Consider the following 16,341-nt stretch of genomic DNA (forward strand, 5'->3'; position numbering starts at 1 on the left):
CTACAAAAGCTAGAAAGTTCAGATTAAGCATACAGACTCGAGAGACATAGACGCAGCGCAAGTTTGTCGATTTATGTTGTCACGTCAACTCTAACGCCCACAAAACTGCCACGCCCACACTTTTGAAAATGTTTAGGAAACTTGATTTATTAGGTTTCCCTGTAGATCTTCTAAATTTGATTTTAAGTTATCCGAACGGCCTTTTCTACCTTATATATTAACGACCTTTCCTTATTAATAAAACGCGTGTACTTACGCGTGTACGCAGACAATGTTAAATTATGGCTGCAGTATAGTACATTTCCTACCGTTCGGTCTCACGAGCCGATATAGACAGCTTGCAAATATAGTGCCGTGATAAAGTACTAAACTTAAATGGCTCCAAGTGTAAATTTATCGTGTCAAACCAAGACACGCGACTTACACTCTACGTGTTGGCTCTTTGATGATCTTGGTGCCTTACTTAAATATTTTCAGACCATATTTCGTCTATTGTCAATAAGGCCAGGGGTGTGCATGGTTTTATAAAAATGTGGTCAACAGCATTTGATGATCGTTTTGAGTCCACAATAGGGTGTTCACTAGGACCGCATTGAATCGCTTCAAAAAAACTTTACTGTTTGCAGTTAATTGGGATGCAAACCTTATATTACCTGCATATTCCAGACTAATGCTAAGTTATTCTGCTTCCCTAGCTAAAAATAGAACGATGCTTGGAACAGTCTTTTTGGGTAATCTTATTCGTGGTGAAGTGTGTAGTCCCGACTTTGTTTGTCGTAGGTAGCAGCTACCCCTATTATTATAGTAAATCCTTGCTGTAAAACACCCACAATAAACTATTAATACTTAAAAATAAAAACAATAAAGAACGCTATAGTCGAGTTCCCCGACTATCTGATACCCCTTACTCAGCTATTGGAAATGCGCAGGAGAGTCTTCAACACTGACAGTTTTGGCGGTTTGTGGGCGTGGCAAAAAGTTTTTTGGAGTAGCAGTTTTAGGCGGTTTGTGGGCGTTAGAGTGGGCGTGGCAACATAAATCAACAAACTTGCGCTGCGTCTATGTCTCTGGAGTCTGTATGCTTAATCTCAACTTTCTAGCTTTTGTAGTTCCCGAGATCTCAGCGTTCATACGGACATGGTCATATCGACTAGGCTATTGATCCTGATCAAGAATCTGACCAACGAATCTAGTATACCCATTTATTCTACGAGTAACGGGTATAACACATACATTAAATTAAAAAATTTAATAATCGATATGCACTTTTATGCGTTTGGTTTGTTTTAAATTGTTAGCTTCGGAAACGCTTCCTTCTGCCTGTTACATACTTTTCAACGAATCTAGTATACCCTTTTACTCTACGAGTAACGGGTATAAATATCGCAATATCGATATTTGTTCAAAAAAAATATAACGATATAAATATATCATTTTTAGGAAAAAATATCGATAAAGTGATATTTTGATATATTATCGACAACCCTACATACAACCCACATTCGATACCACATTTTCATTTCCAAATCCCACAAAATTTTCCTTTTCAGTGGACAGAATTTACGACTCTTATTTATGCGCCAAACTAAATGTTCTTTTAAATGGACTGATCAGCAGTTTTGGCGTGGCTAGCGATAGTATTCGTCGAGCTGATAATCTCCTCATCGCGCTAGATTCGTAATATAAAAGCTTTAAGCTATTTGAGGAACCACCAAAGCGCAAGAAAGCCGCTGGTGGTAGGCTGCCTAAGCGGAACACTCCACAGCCTCCGGCAATTGATCCAGTGGGAACCACAGCTAATTAGTTGTCGATCGCCACAAATCTTTAAATGTTGCTAAGATCGGCAGCTAACAAAGATTCAGAGCAATCCGATCAAACCGTTGTGAAGGGAGACCAATTTAAGATTGCTATAGATTCGAATTTCTCTGAACTGGATTCTCAACCAGTGATTCCACCTGTCCCAATTAGTTTACCACCACCACAAAAGGAATATTGAGTGCGGACTACCGGCACAATTTGGCCCTTCAGAAACGCAATCTGCAGTGCCAAAACCCCTTACTGTGGTTCCACTAACGGATTTTCGTTTCTCGACTTTGTCGAATGTATTGTCTTACATAATAACATAAAAATAAGTGGGGAATATTAAGCCAATACTCGTGGAAATTTATCATTCCTCACGTAGCCAGACCACTGCACCATCCTCCTCTTCTACTTCTACTTATTATTCTTCTTCTTCCTCTTCAAAAAACTATAAAACACAACTAGTCTTACTATTTCCTATCAAAAGAAGCTTGCGTAGCAAGCCGAAAATACCTAACTCTGAAGTTTTCCCAGGTATGTAAACCCCTCCAGGCGAGCAGGTGGAGTCTTAATTGCGGTTAGGTTTACCCTCTCGAGAAATGAAAGGACGATTTATTTATGTAACGATTTCGAATGATAATGTTTTATTAGTTCGTTCGAACTTGCGCATCGATGCGCCCTAGTTACCAGTCGGACTCGAGTGGTAACTTTATTAGGTTTAGTTAACACTACTAACTGTAAGCACCGCAGAGTAAAATAAAAAGATGTCCTCTTCCATTTAATTCTAAGTAAGATATGATTTATTCAATTTTAAAATGGTTGGCCTATACAGTGTCTCATACAGTGTCGAACGTCGGCGAGTGCAGACGTGTTTCTTTCAAGCTACGAATAGCAAGTTCTAAAAACTACAACAGTATAGTGAAAGTTAAACACAAAGTGTAAAGTGCAGTTTGCACAACTAACAATTATTGACTATAGTAATTATTTACTAAAATAAATAATTATTCCATATTGTTCTGGTAATTGTTATATGTGGACTTAGAACAATGAATCAAAACGACATACGTTCTCAGCGACAATGTGAACAAGACGAGCGCCGGCTCTCTTTACAACGCAACAATGCATACTTTTCTTTCGTCTCACCGCAAATCGGTGATCGAGCACCCTCACCTTCAACTAACTCGAAACTTTTGCCCTCAGAGAACGACAGACCGCGTTCTTGCTCTCCCTCTCTGCCTGCTTCGGCTCACAAGTCGTGGAGCGAAGAGACCGCCTCTCCTACCCCGCTCCTCTCGCAGCGCCAAACGACCGTCCCGGGTAACTGTAACACTGCAATAACGAGTGCAGTGACCTCACTGGCAACTGTCACTGCTACCACAACAACAACTTCGTCAGCGGCCCAACTAATTATCGCTGTGCCAGCTGTAAATAATTCAGCAGCACTGACCGTTTGCAACAACAATAATGCACGCAAAGAAGAATCAAAACAAAAGCAGAAGTCGATTTCGACTGTGCAGACTGGCATGGATCGCTACATCCAAATCAAGAGAAAGCTCAGCCCTCAAAACAATAAGGCAGGTAATCAACCCAAAATCAATCGAACCAACAACGGCAATGAAAACTCTGCAGTAAATAATTCAAACCGATATGCTATCTTGGCTGATTCTGCGACCGAACAACCCAACGAAAAAACGGTAGGGGAACCAAAAAAGACCAGGCCTCCACCAATTTTCATACGAGAACAAAGTACAAATGCACTTGTAAATAAACTCGTTGCTTTGATTGGTGACAGCAAATTCCACATTATCCCACTTAAAAAAGGAAATATTCATGAAATAAAACTACAGATCCAAACAGAAGCAGACCACCGTATAGTGACTAAATACCTAAATGATGCTGGTAAAAACTACTACACATACCAATTAAAAAGTTGCAAAGGGCTACAGGTAGTACTTAAGGGCATTGAAGCAACAGTGACACCAGCTGAGATAATTGAGGCTCTGAAGGCCAAAAACTTTTCTGCAAAGACAGCTATTAATATTTTAAACAAAGACAAAGTTCCGCAGCCACTATTCAAAATAGAACTCGAACCAGAGCTCCAGGCACTAAAGAAAAACGAAGTGCACCCAATATACAATTTACAGTACTTGCTACATCGGAGGATCACCGTGGAGGAGCCGCACAAACGTATCAATCCAGTTCAATGTACTAATTGCCAAGAATACGGCCACACCAAGGCATACTGCACCCTTAAGTCCGTATGTGTTGTCTGCAGCGAACCTCATACTACCACAAACTGCCCCAAAAACAAGGACGATAAGTCTGTGAAGAAATGCAGTAACTGCGGGGAAAAACATACTGCAAACTACAGAGGCTGTGTGGTGTACAAAGAATTGAAGAGCCGCCTAAACAAACGTATTGCCACAGCACATACATACAACAAAGTCAATTTCTACTCTCCGCAACCGATTTTTCAACCACCCCTAACTGTCCCAAGCACTACTCCAACAATTTCTTTCGCTAGCGCCCTAAAATCCGGACTAGAAGTGCCCGCCCCACCGACAAGAACTGCTCATTCCGAACATACACCGACAAACATCCAACAAACACAACAAAGTGGCATCGAAGCTATGATGCTATCCCTACAGCAAAGCATGAAAGACTTTATGACGTTCATGCAAAATACTTTGCAAGAGCTCATGAAAAACCAAAATATCCTGATTCAACTTCTTGTATCTTCAAAATCCCCATAATGGCTTCCCTACGGATATCTCTGTGGAACGCAAATGGCGTTTCACGGCATACACAAGAGCTCACACAGTTCATTTACGAAAAAAACATCGACGTAATGCTACTATCAGAAACGCACCTCACAAATAAAAACAATTTTCATATACCAGGATACTTGTTCTATGGTACAAATCATCCAGATGGTAAAGCTCATGGAGGTACTGGAATACTCATCAGAAATCGCATAAAACACCACCACTTAAACAATTTTGACAAAAACTACTTACAATCTACGTCCATAGCCTTACAACTCATAATAAACCCATCCCATAGATAAACGACGCCTACGAAGGGATTGGCAGTCTAATAGATCACCAATTACAAAGCACATGCTTAAGATAGCCACACGCAGGCTTACAAATGCTCTCAAACAAGAGGAAAAAAACAGCCAACGTTCATATATCGAGCAACTCTCTCCCACCAGCACTAAGTACCCTCTTTGGAGAGCTCACAGAAACCTAAAGACTCCAATAGCGCCAATTATGCCACTACGAAGTCCTTCTGGCACCTGGTTTCGAAGTGATGAAGAAAGAGCCAGTGCTTTCGCTGACCATTTACAAAATGTATTCCGACCAAATCCCTCTACCAACACATTTATTCTCCCTCCTTTAATAGCAGCCAATCTAGATCCTCAAGAACCCTTTGAATTCCGACCATGTGAACTAGCAAAGGTTATCAAAGAGCAACTGAACCCAAGAAAATCGCCTGGCTACGACCTAATAACTCCAAGAATGCTCATTGAACTCCCAAAGTGTGCTATTCTTCACATCTGCCTGTTGCCCCAAAACACACATAAGCTACTGAAGTCATACCTATATAACAGAGTGTTTGCAATAAGATGCGATACAAGCACTTCACGCGATTGCGCAATCGAAGCTAGAGTGCCGCAAGGCAGTGTACTGGGTCCAATCTTATACACCCTGTATACGGCGGATTTCCCCATAGACTACAATCTAACAACCTCCACGTTCGCTGATGATACCGCGATACTCAGTCGCTCCAAATGCCCAATAAAAGCCACGGCACTCCTATCCCGACACTTAACATCTGTAGAACGATGGCTTGCCGACTGGAGAATTTCAATAAATGTTCAAAAATGCAAGCAGGTTACCTTTACCTTAAACAAACAAACATGCCCACCACTGGTCTTGAATAACATATGCATTCCACAAGCCGACGAGGTAACATATCTGGGTGTTCATCTGGACAGGCGGCTCACTTGGCGCAAATATATAGAAGCCAAATCGATACATCTTAAACTTAAAGCAAGGAACCTCCACTGGCTCATAAATGCTCGCTCTCCACTTAGTCTGGAGTTCAAAGCTCTTCTATACAACTCCGTCTTAAAACCTATCTGGACTTATGGCTCCGAGCTGTGGGGCAACGCATCCAGAAGTAACATAGACATTATTCAGCGAGCACAGTCAAGAATTCAGAGAATTATCACTGGAGCGCCGTGGTACCTTCGGAACGAAAACATACACAAAGACCTAAAAATCAAATTAGTAATCGAAGTAATAGCTGAGAAAAAAACGAAGTATAACGAAAAGCTGACCACCCATACAAATCCCCTCGCAAGAAAACTAATCCGAGTATGCAGTCAAAGCCGGCTGCACCGCAACGACCTCCCAGCCCAGCAATAAACTTATTAGGGCATTAATGAAAAAACTATCACTAAGTGAAAGTTAATTAAGTTAGATTAAGATTTGAACACTTATTGTTCGTCTCTTAACACAAAGGGAAGATTCAATAAATAATGAAAAAAAAAAAAAAAAAAAAAAATGGTTGGCCTGAAGCCTTAGCTTAAGTATAATAGAAATTTTTAATGTAAACAATTGTGTTTTCTGCCTGTAGACAATCTCCCCGGTTCAGTGTACTGGGGAAGGGTGATGGGTGTTAAAAGGGGTCAATAGTTTGGAAGCTGTGGTGGTTTGGCGGGTGTGTCAGGCGGTGTGTCAATGGTAACTTGCATGCATGGGTTACGAAAGCGAGTGATAATAAGCGGCTTCATTGTTGAGCAAAAGCAGAAAGCTGAGCCAAAGGTGCAAGCGCAAGAGTACAAAATAGAGAGAGGAGAGCTTAGATAGAAAGATAATCGCAAAGCCGAGGAGCCGTAAAGCTTAATTGTGTCTCCAAAGTGGGCAGCAAATAAACACATAAATTTATAAAGTGCTGGGGGCTGCGAGACCCAACACCTAAATCATTATTTAACTCTTGTGTTCCGATGTACTATTCGTCTATCTCCAACAAACCTCCTAGGTTTAATAAAGAGTTGGCACCCCTTTTTACAAAAAAACCGGTTCTCAGTCTATCTTTTTTAAATATTTCAGTGCTTGGTTAAGTTTTACAGTGCTTTATACTTTCGTTAACACTAATCGCAAAACAATTTCTTACCCTTCCTCGCTATTTTTTGAAAATGCTACGGTACAACGGATCAGGCATGAGCCGATCTATTTGTCAAGTTTTTTCAAACAACATATTCCACGTTAACTCATTCCGAAAAGCCCTACTCTTACGCAGTATCAAGGTCGAATTTAATATTCTGCCCCAATCTAAACGAAAGCTTATTGCTTTACTATCTACAGTCCTTTGTAATCCCTCTCCATACAAATGTTAAGCTTTTTAAAAATTTTATCAGTCCTCATTTGCAGCACCTTTGTAGGTTAATTATATCACCATGTCAGCATGGTTTTATGAAACGAAAATCAAAAACCACTAACCTTTAGGAGCTCACTTTCTTTGTAATATAGGGCTTCAAAAATAATCTTCAAACATATGTCATCTACACTGACTTTAGTAAAGCATTTGACTCTTTATACCCGTTACTCATGGAGTAAAAGGGTATACTAGATTCGTTGAAAAGTATGTAACATGCAAAAGGAAGCGTTTCCGACCATATAAAGTATATATATTCTTGATCAGGATCAATAGCCGAGTCGATATGGCCATGTCCGTCAGTCTGTCTGTCTGTTTGTATGAACGTCAAGAGCTCAGGAGCTACAAAAGCTAGAAAGTTCAGCTTAAGCATACAGACTCCAGAGACATAGACGCAGCGCAAGTTTGTCGATTCATGTTGTCACGTCAACTCTAACGCCCACAAAACTGCCACGCCCACACTTTTGAAAATGTTTAGGAAACTTGATTTATTAGGTTTCCCTGTAGATCTTCTAAATTTGATTTTAAGTTATCCGAACGGCCTTTTCTACCTTATATATTAACGACCTTTCCTTATTAATAAAACGCGTGTACTTACGCGTGTACGCAGACAATGTTAAATTATGGCTGCAGTATAGTACATTTCCTACTGTTCGGTCTCACGAGCCGATATAGACAGCTTGCAAATATAGTGCCGTGATAAAGTACTAAACTTAAATGGCTCCAAGTGTAAATTTATCGTGTCAAACCAAGACACGCGACTTACACTCTACGTGTTGGCTCTTTGATGATCTTGGTGCCTTACTTAAATTTTTTCAGACCACATTTCGTCTATTGTCAATAAGGCCAGGGCTGTGCATGGTTTTATAAAAATGTGGTCAACAGCATTTGATGATCGTTTTGAGTCCACAATAGGGTGTTCACTAGGACCGCATTGAATCGCTTCAAAAAAACTTTACTGTTTGCAGTTAATTGGGATGCAAACCTTATATTACCTGCATATTCCAGACTAATGCTAAGTTATTCTGCTTCCCTAGCTAAAAATAGAACGATGCTTCGAACAGTCTTTTTGGGTAATCTTATTCGTGGTGAAGTGTGTAGTCCCGACTTTGTTTGTCGTAGGTAGCAGCTACCCCTATTATTATAGTAAATCCTTATAGATCTAACTATAAGCAGCATGACCCCTACAGCGTATTATGTTCTGACTATAATAGATAATCGGACGAAGCGAAGACGATATAAACCACATCTTCAAATTTTAACTAATATCTTTCACAAAGCTGTAAAACACCCACAATAAACTATTAATACTTAAAAATAAAAACAATAGAGAACGCTATAGTCGAGTTTCCCGACTATCTGATACCCCTTACTCAGCTATTGGAAATGCGCAGGAGAGTCTTCAACACTGACAGTTTTGGCGGTTTGTGGGCGTGGCAAAAAGTTTTTTGGAGTAGCAGTTTTAGGCGGTTTGTGGGCGTTAGAGTGGGCGTGGCAACATAAATCAACAAACTTGCGCTGCGTCTATGTCTCTGGAGTCTGTATGCTTAATCTCAACTTTCTAGCTTTTGTAGTTCCCGAGATCTCAGCGTTCATACGGACATGGTCATATCGACTAGGCTATTGATCCTGATCAAGAATCTGACCAACGAATCTAGTATACCCATTTATTCTACGAGTAACGGGTATAACACATACATTAAATTAAAAAATTTAATAATCGATATGCACTTTTATGCGTTTGGTTTGTTTTAAATTGTTAGCTTCTTTAGCATTATTTATTTATTTTGCGGTACAGATAAATTTATGATAGCGATATCTGCTAGTATCGTGCAATGATCGTTTATTTAATAACAAAGAAAATGCACAAACAGCATTTATAACAAGCAACCAGAAAGGAGGACACAAATTCTCTTTTCGTGGTTTGGCGAATGAGATTGGAGGTAATGTCCTAAAATAGCGTGAAATGAGCATCCCAAAAACGCAGTAATAGAGATTATGTACTTAATTTTAACCACAACTCCTCCCTCGACCAAAGAAAACCCTAAGATATGTACATATTTAAGTTAATCCTTTTAATGTATAAAATGTTTAATATAAATATACAAATATAGGGCGGGTCGCTTCACGAGCACTCCTCCTGACTTTTTCTGACGCAGCGAGCAACTTTGCGTTTAAAGTCGGTATAGGATTCTCGCCATTCCTTGGCAGCATCAACGTTTGCTGGAGACTCATCGTTCGGATCGGCCAGCATTGATATTACAGATATCAAGATGGTCTCCACTGTATGCACGGGTAACCAGCGCTCCGATGCTTTTTCGTATCCCCATTTATCGTCTCCAGGCTCATGTAAAATAGAAATGCAGACATCTCCGTTCTTCTCAATATTAGGATGCCAAATTTCTGTAACAAACTTCATTCGAGGAGGACGCAACGGATATTCCTTAGGAAAGTAAAGATGAGCTTTAAAGAATCCTCCTTCGCTGCGGGTTAAAAAAGAAACATTTTGTATGAATAAAAGACACTCACCCTAAATAATAAATAAATTCGTATTTTAGTAATTAGAGTTATACTCAAGTGCCATGACTAATAGACACCCGATACTTAGTTAATGGAAGTGTGAGAGAGAGGGAGAGATATTACCGAGTAATTAACGTCGAATTTAACCTGCTTGAAGGAATGAGACCAAAACTTAACGTACGGATGACGTTAAGACTTACGAGGACTCAATAATACATGCCCAATATTAATAAACCAAAAACCTGAATTTAGGAACTCCTGAACTCACAGTCACCGTATTTATACCCGTTACTCGTAGAGTAAAAGGGTATACTAGATTCGTTGAAAAGTATGTAACAGGCAGAAGGAAGCGTTTCCGACCATATAAAGTATATATATTCTTGATCAGGATCAATAGCCGAATTGATCTGGCCATGTCCGTCTGTCCGTCCGTATGAACGTCGAGATCTCAGGAACTACAAAAGCTAGAAAGTTCAGATTAAGCATACAGACTCCAGAGACATAGAAGCAGCGCAAGTTTGTCGATTCATGTTGCCACGCCCACTCTAACGCCCACAAACCGCCCAAAACTGTCACGCCCACATTTTTTAAAAATGTGTTGATATTTTTTCAGTTTTGTATTAGTCTTGTAAATTTCTATCGATTTGCCAAAAAACTTTTTGCCACGCCCACTTTAACGCCCACAAACCGCACAAAGCTGCCACGCCCACATTTTTAAAAAATGTTTTGATATTTTTTCATTTATTAATTAGTCTTGAAAATTTCTATTGATTTGCCAAAAAACTTGTTGCCACGCCCACTCTAACGCCCACAAACCGCCAACAACTGTCTGTGCTGAAATTTCTCCTTCGCACTTCCACTAGCTGAGTAACGGGTATCAGATAGTCGGGGATCTCGACTATAGCGTTCTCTCTTGTTTTATTATATTATTGTTATTAAATCTCGTTAAGAAGGAGCGAATCCATATAAGCAAGGCAGGAGAGAAGCAGAAAAGGTGTGCCTTGTGGATTAGTAGCTTAAGATTAACCGATTCAAAGACTTTTCTTAAGTCGGCCATGGCCAATAAAGGTGGTAAAGTCATAACTAATTGAGGTTGACCGCTTTAAGTAAGGCACGCTAAAGGAAAGTACTGAGCCTAGCTATGCGATGATAATTGTTATTAACAGAAGTCAATATTGGAGTTACGATTTTATAAGGAGTTAGTACAATGTAGCATTAGTATTAAGTATATTTATTACTTAAGTATATATATATTAAGTATCCGAGTCGATCTGGAAATGTCAGGAACTATAAAAAGCTGGAAAGTTGAGATTCGCCATGCAGACTCCAGAGACAGACGCAGCGCAAGTTTGCTGACCCATTTTGCCACGTCCACAAACCGCTCAAAACGGCCACGCCCACACTTTTAAAAAATGTTTTGATATTTATTCACAAACCGCCAAAAATATTAACAATTTTTACATTTTATATTTTTTTTTCCAATTTCTACCAATATTCCAGAAAATGTTTAAATTTCTCTTTCCCACTTCCTACTTATTATTTATCTATCTAATAAGTCGGGCAACTCGACTACAGCATTCTCTCTTGTTTTCATATCAGTCCTTCACGACTGTGTCACACATACTACTCCGATATTTGTTTATAAAGATCTTCAACAACCTTCCCTAAAAATTTCCATAAATGGCATGTTTCAGACGCCGGCAAGATTTTTAAAAAATACATTTTCCCACGGAGCCTTTTGGTTGCCTGATGTACCTTTGGACGATGGCACGTTGTGGCCAAATGGTTAAAATTCAATTTTATAATTTAGTGTCATTATGATGGATATGGGAAAGAAGAGACCTATTATGATGTCTAACATTTATAAGTGTTACCGACGGCATAAGAGCCTAGACGCAAATATGGTTTTTGGAGTGTTGGAGTGATAGAAATAACAGAAATAAATATCACAGGATAACAAGGTTATATAACTGCTGGTGGACTTATAGGGTCACACCCCAGTTTAAACTCGGCTGTAGAATTTAATATTTTCAATTTTTTCGCGCCCAGAACAAAAATAAAAAACAAGAGAGAACGCTATAGTCGAGTTCCCTGACTATCTGACTATGTGTGGGCGTAGTTTTGGTCGCTTCCTTTTGCATGTTACATACTTTTCAACAAATCTAGTATACCCTTTTACTCTACAAGTAACGGGTATAAAAATGAAAGAATATTAAAACATTTTTCAAAAGTGTGGGCGCGGCAGTTTTGTGAGGTTTTTCTTTCCTCGACGTTCATACGGGCGATGACATGGCCAGATCGACTCGGCTATTAATCTTGAACAAGAATATAACGAAGTTTCAATGAAACTAGTGTACCCTTTTACTACCACTTTGATGTCCACAAGCCGACTATTCTCTATCGGTTTCAGGTTTAAAAATGTATTTTCGTGCCTATTATTAATTGACAAGTAAATAGATACCGAAAGTCTTAAGTTTAAGTGAGAGAACTAAATAGTCTGGAGTCTAATATTTTTTCAAAACCGTAAAAAAAAGTGGATAAATTCGTATTTTTTTAACACGCCGCTTTACAAATAATATTGTTTTCGACTGGGAAATCAAACTAAAGTGTGCCCTTGCAGATTAATGAAAAAAAAAGTAGGCGAGGCAACGTTCTGAAGCAGACTTGCGCTATTGATCCTGATCAAGAATATGTATACTTTATATGGTCCTTCCCTCTGCCTGTTACATACTTATCATCTAGTATACTCTTTAATCTACGAGTAACGGGTGAAATTATTTCAGGATATTAAAATAAAGTTTAGTTTTTTAGTAGGTGACAGATTTTAATTTCTTCATGCATGTGGACGCATAGTCGTAATAATGTAATTAAACTTATTATTTCTTAAACGAAAAAGGTAATTCATTTATAACATACTATAGTGTATCTGGCGGTCCAATTATTAAAACTTCCCAGCGAAATATATCATTCTCATCAATTAAACCAGCCGAGAATCCTTCCACTGGATTCTTGTTTAGTTCTGAAAAGATACAACAATTTATTTATTTTTAGTAATCACGTGTTTCATGGTTTGGTAGGTTTTAGTTTTTTAAGTACATTTAGACCTACATATGTAAAGTTATAGTTTAAGAAAAACAATTCTTGTACTTATTCTGGTGCCCCTTAACGGATTATGATTATACCAGTTGGTCGTTGAGTAAAAGAGTATGCCAAATAAATTATATATATTTTTTCCCAGGATCAGAGGCCATGTTCGTAAGCCCGTCCATTTAACCGATTAGCTTTGGAGAACTATATTAACTAAAAAGTTAAATTAAAAATGCAGATTCTAGTGACGCCTACGCTGTGCAGTTTGGTTATTAAGCGTTGCCAAACACACTATAATGCCCACATAGCGCGCAAAACAGGAACACACTTTGGAAAATGGTTTGATTTCCCAGTGGAAATTAAAATAAAATATTCCAAAAGTAAGAATTTTTCATTTTTTATTTTTAAGCAAGATTATGTATGATAGATATTCGAGTTCTTAGAATCAGATACCCGTGTGAGTGCGATGGAGATATTTTGAAAATCTTTAGATATTGAGTGTGAGCATGGCAGTGTTGTCCGGTTTGTGGCCGCTACAGTCGGCGTTACTGTCGACAAAAATTTTGTTGGAGAGGAAAACAAATTAACAAATTTTTAAAGTGTAGGCGATGTAGAGTAAAGTCTTTTTCTTTAAGTTTAAAATATGTATTTCGTGATCGTAAGTACCAATGTTTTTTTTGGTTTCAAGTGCCCATATTATAGCTTTTGTTTCTTTTTTTTCTTTTAATGCCGAAACGCTTTACGGAGGTTTTGCAGAGAAATGGATACCCTACTAATTATTAAAAACAGTTTACTTGTATGTTAAATACGCAGACTTTTGCGCGTTCACTTATTCGTAGGCTTAAGTTTAAAATGAAAAATAAAATATTGTTAAATAACCTTTATGATCTATTGTAAGCTGTACGCAAATATATGATAATTTTATTTGATAGTGTTATTTCTAACACTAGGGAATATTGTTAAGGGTCGATGATAAAATTAAAAGTTTTATCACTAATATACATTTTTGCTTATATTTGGCAAGGTTGGAAGAATTATAAACATTTATTTTTAAAATTTTAATTATTATTATTAATACAAATTTTTGTTTATATATAGGCAAGAAAGTTGGGAGAATTAAAATCGAAGTCTTATACATATGTAGCATAAACAAAGAAGTTAATTTTCTTATAAAAATTGAAAGATTCTAATGCAGTGAAGGGAACATTATCTATGTACATATTTGTACATATGTGTGTATGTACGCATGTGTGAGAGTTAGCAAAGACTATATATTTTATGTACACTTACACTTATTAAACATATAGAATTTTCTTTTCGAGATATTAGATAAATTCTTGTTAAAATTATAATATTTATTTAAGTACTAAGGTATACAGACCACAAGCTTTTTAATGATAAGGGTAGAAACCGATATTCACACATATATATTTATGCACATACACATTATATATACACATTTATTTTACTATTTAAGACTATACTATCAACATTACCAGAAAATAGCAGTTAAATTATACATTAAAATCACCTTTAGATATAGGTAATATGTTATTTAGAAATTATAAAATGTGAACACATATTACTCATCAAATCTAAATTTGGTTGAGCAATACTAATGGTTTATGCACCAATTTCCTCACATGTGCTTGACTGGAAAAATAATTTTATTCATTCGTATGTAAGAACATATTTATATATGCATTTTTGCCTATTTATATGTGTTTGAAATTGTTAAACATACCTGCCAATTGTTTTTTTAACAGTAAAGATGACTGAAGTTCAGACATTCTAAGTTGAATAATAAATGAATTGCTTTAGTTTAACGCACAAGAAATTTACACAAACAAAAATTTTATGCTTAAAAATAAGTTTGTATTGAAAGTAAATATAATGATCGACATCGACTGACCAAATATTCTATTAAGGCAAAACATAAAAAAGAACTAGTTACACAAGTTTATAAAAGATCTAGATCTTGTAAATACCTATATGAACAGAATAACACAAATTTCAAACTGCATTTATATTGCATTTACACGGCGTTTTCCTGTTTCAGTTTTTCCTCAATTAAATGTTTGATGAAAATGCATTTAAATATCAATATTTATGTATACAAAGTATATGTTTCTATAGTAGTGTGATTTATTGCAAAGTATTAAAAAAAAATTTATGTAGATATAGATATATAAAAAATATATACGCCGCATATATATATATATATGTATATATTATATATATTTTTTATGTATATATATAAACTTGACCGGAGGAGTGTGGGGAGTCCAGTCTGGAACGGCGAGCCTAATTGATCACGAAACATTGAACTCTTTAGATAAAGAACCTAAAGGAGGAACTCACGGAAATGTGTCGAGCCGAATGGACCGGCTAAGGCGTGACCAACTAACCCGGCAGTATGAATATTATTAAGTGTTAAGTGGAGTAGCATTGTGAGGATGGCACTAGACTGGAACCCCCAAGGAAGCAGGCGAGTAGGAAGGGCAAGAGCAACCTGGAGAAGAACCGCTCACCAAGAACTAGCCCAAATAAACACTACATGGGAAAGTGCAAAACAGACAGCTCAAAATAGAGTTAGATGGAAAGCTCTCGTAGAAGCCCTAAGTTCCCGAGAGGAATAGAAGGAAACTCTGACCACACTGACGGAGACGGTTAATACAATGATTGCTCAAATTGCAACTTACGGGGAAAATAATAAGAAGTTTGCGTAATAAATGGTGAATCTAGAGACTCCCAGTCCAAATACGGCTACCCCTCGACCAGCCCACCTGAACCAAGCGCGTACCGAGTACGAGCAAAGAGACCTTGATTCTTTCCGATTGCGTGAAGGCAATCCATTTTGAATGACTACAATATCATTCGGAACAAACCCCTGTACATGGCAATCGTAATGTTTATAAAACTGAAAATTAGGGAAAACGCAGATATGGTATTAGTCTCTTATCATGTGCAAGACGACGACTGGGACGACATTAAGCGAGTGCTTCCCTTACACTACGCAGACAAAAGGGATCTAAGCACGCTAACCCAGGGAACTAACTCTTTAGATGCATTTTATTTGCAAGTCAACAATCTATTTTCATTGATAATGAACAATCTACAGAATAGCAACCGTCCCCAAGACGTCGTAGGTGCCATTTTCGAGATCTACAGTGATAAAGCACTACATGTGTTCGTTCATCCAGGGCGTAAGCGGTCAGCAAGGCCCATAATTTGCCAGAGCATTATGCTTCTTGCCTACAGTTACAAAACGGTACCAAAAGGGTAACCGTGTACCATTCCTACCCGTTCCAAAATCAGTATCAACCCTGGAACGAAAACCCTCAATTCAAACATCCCCCAAGTGGTCACATGTTTTCAAATCCATTTTAATTCCAGAACGGAGCTCTAACGAGACTGGGGATGTCGTAATATTAAAAAAATATCGTATCGATGATATTTATACCCGCTACTCGTAGAGTAAAAGGGTAT

The 16,341-nt window shown here is 37.9% G+C and overlaps 1 protein-coding gene across 1 annotated transcript; it reads right to left on the bottom strand.

Annotated features, from left to right (window-relative positions):
• Nucleotides 1-9,299: 9,299 nt before the first annotated feature.
• LOC122625485 (ubiquitin-conjugating enzyme E2 G1) lies at nt 9,300-14,783 on the bottom strand. Its single transcript, XM_043805579.1, has 3 exons — nt 14,597-14,783; nt 12,682-12,784; nt 9,300-9,728 (listed from the first exon to the last, which is right to left on the bottom strand). The coding sequence occupies exons 1-3, from the start codon at nt 14,640-14,642 to the stop codon at nt 9,371-9,373; spliced, it is 507 nt and encodes a 168-aa protein (XP_043661514.1). The 5' UTR covers nt 14,643-14,783; the 3' UTR covers nt 9,300-9,370.
• Nucleotides 14,784-16,341: the final 1,558 nt, after the last annotated feature.

The sequence above is a fragment of the Drosophila teissieri genome, unplaced genomic scaffold, assembly GCF_016746235.2.
Source record: "Drosophila teissieri strain GT53w unplaced genomic scaffold, Prin_Dtei_1.1 Segkk118_quiver_pilon_scaf, whole genome shotgun sequence".
In the NCBI taxonomy this organism is placed as follows: Eukaryota; Metazoa; Arthropoda; class Insecta; order Diptera; family Drosophilidae; genus Drosophila; species Drosophila teissieri.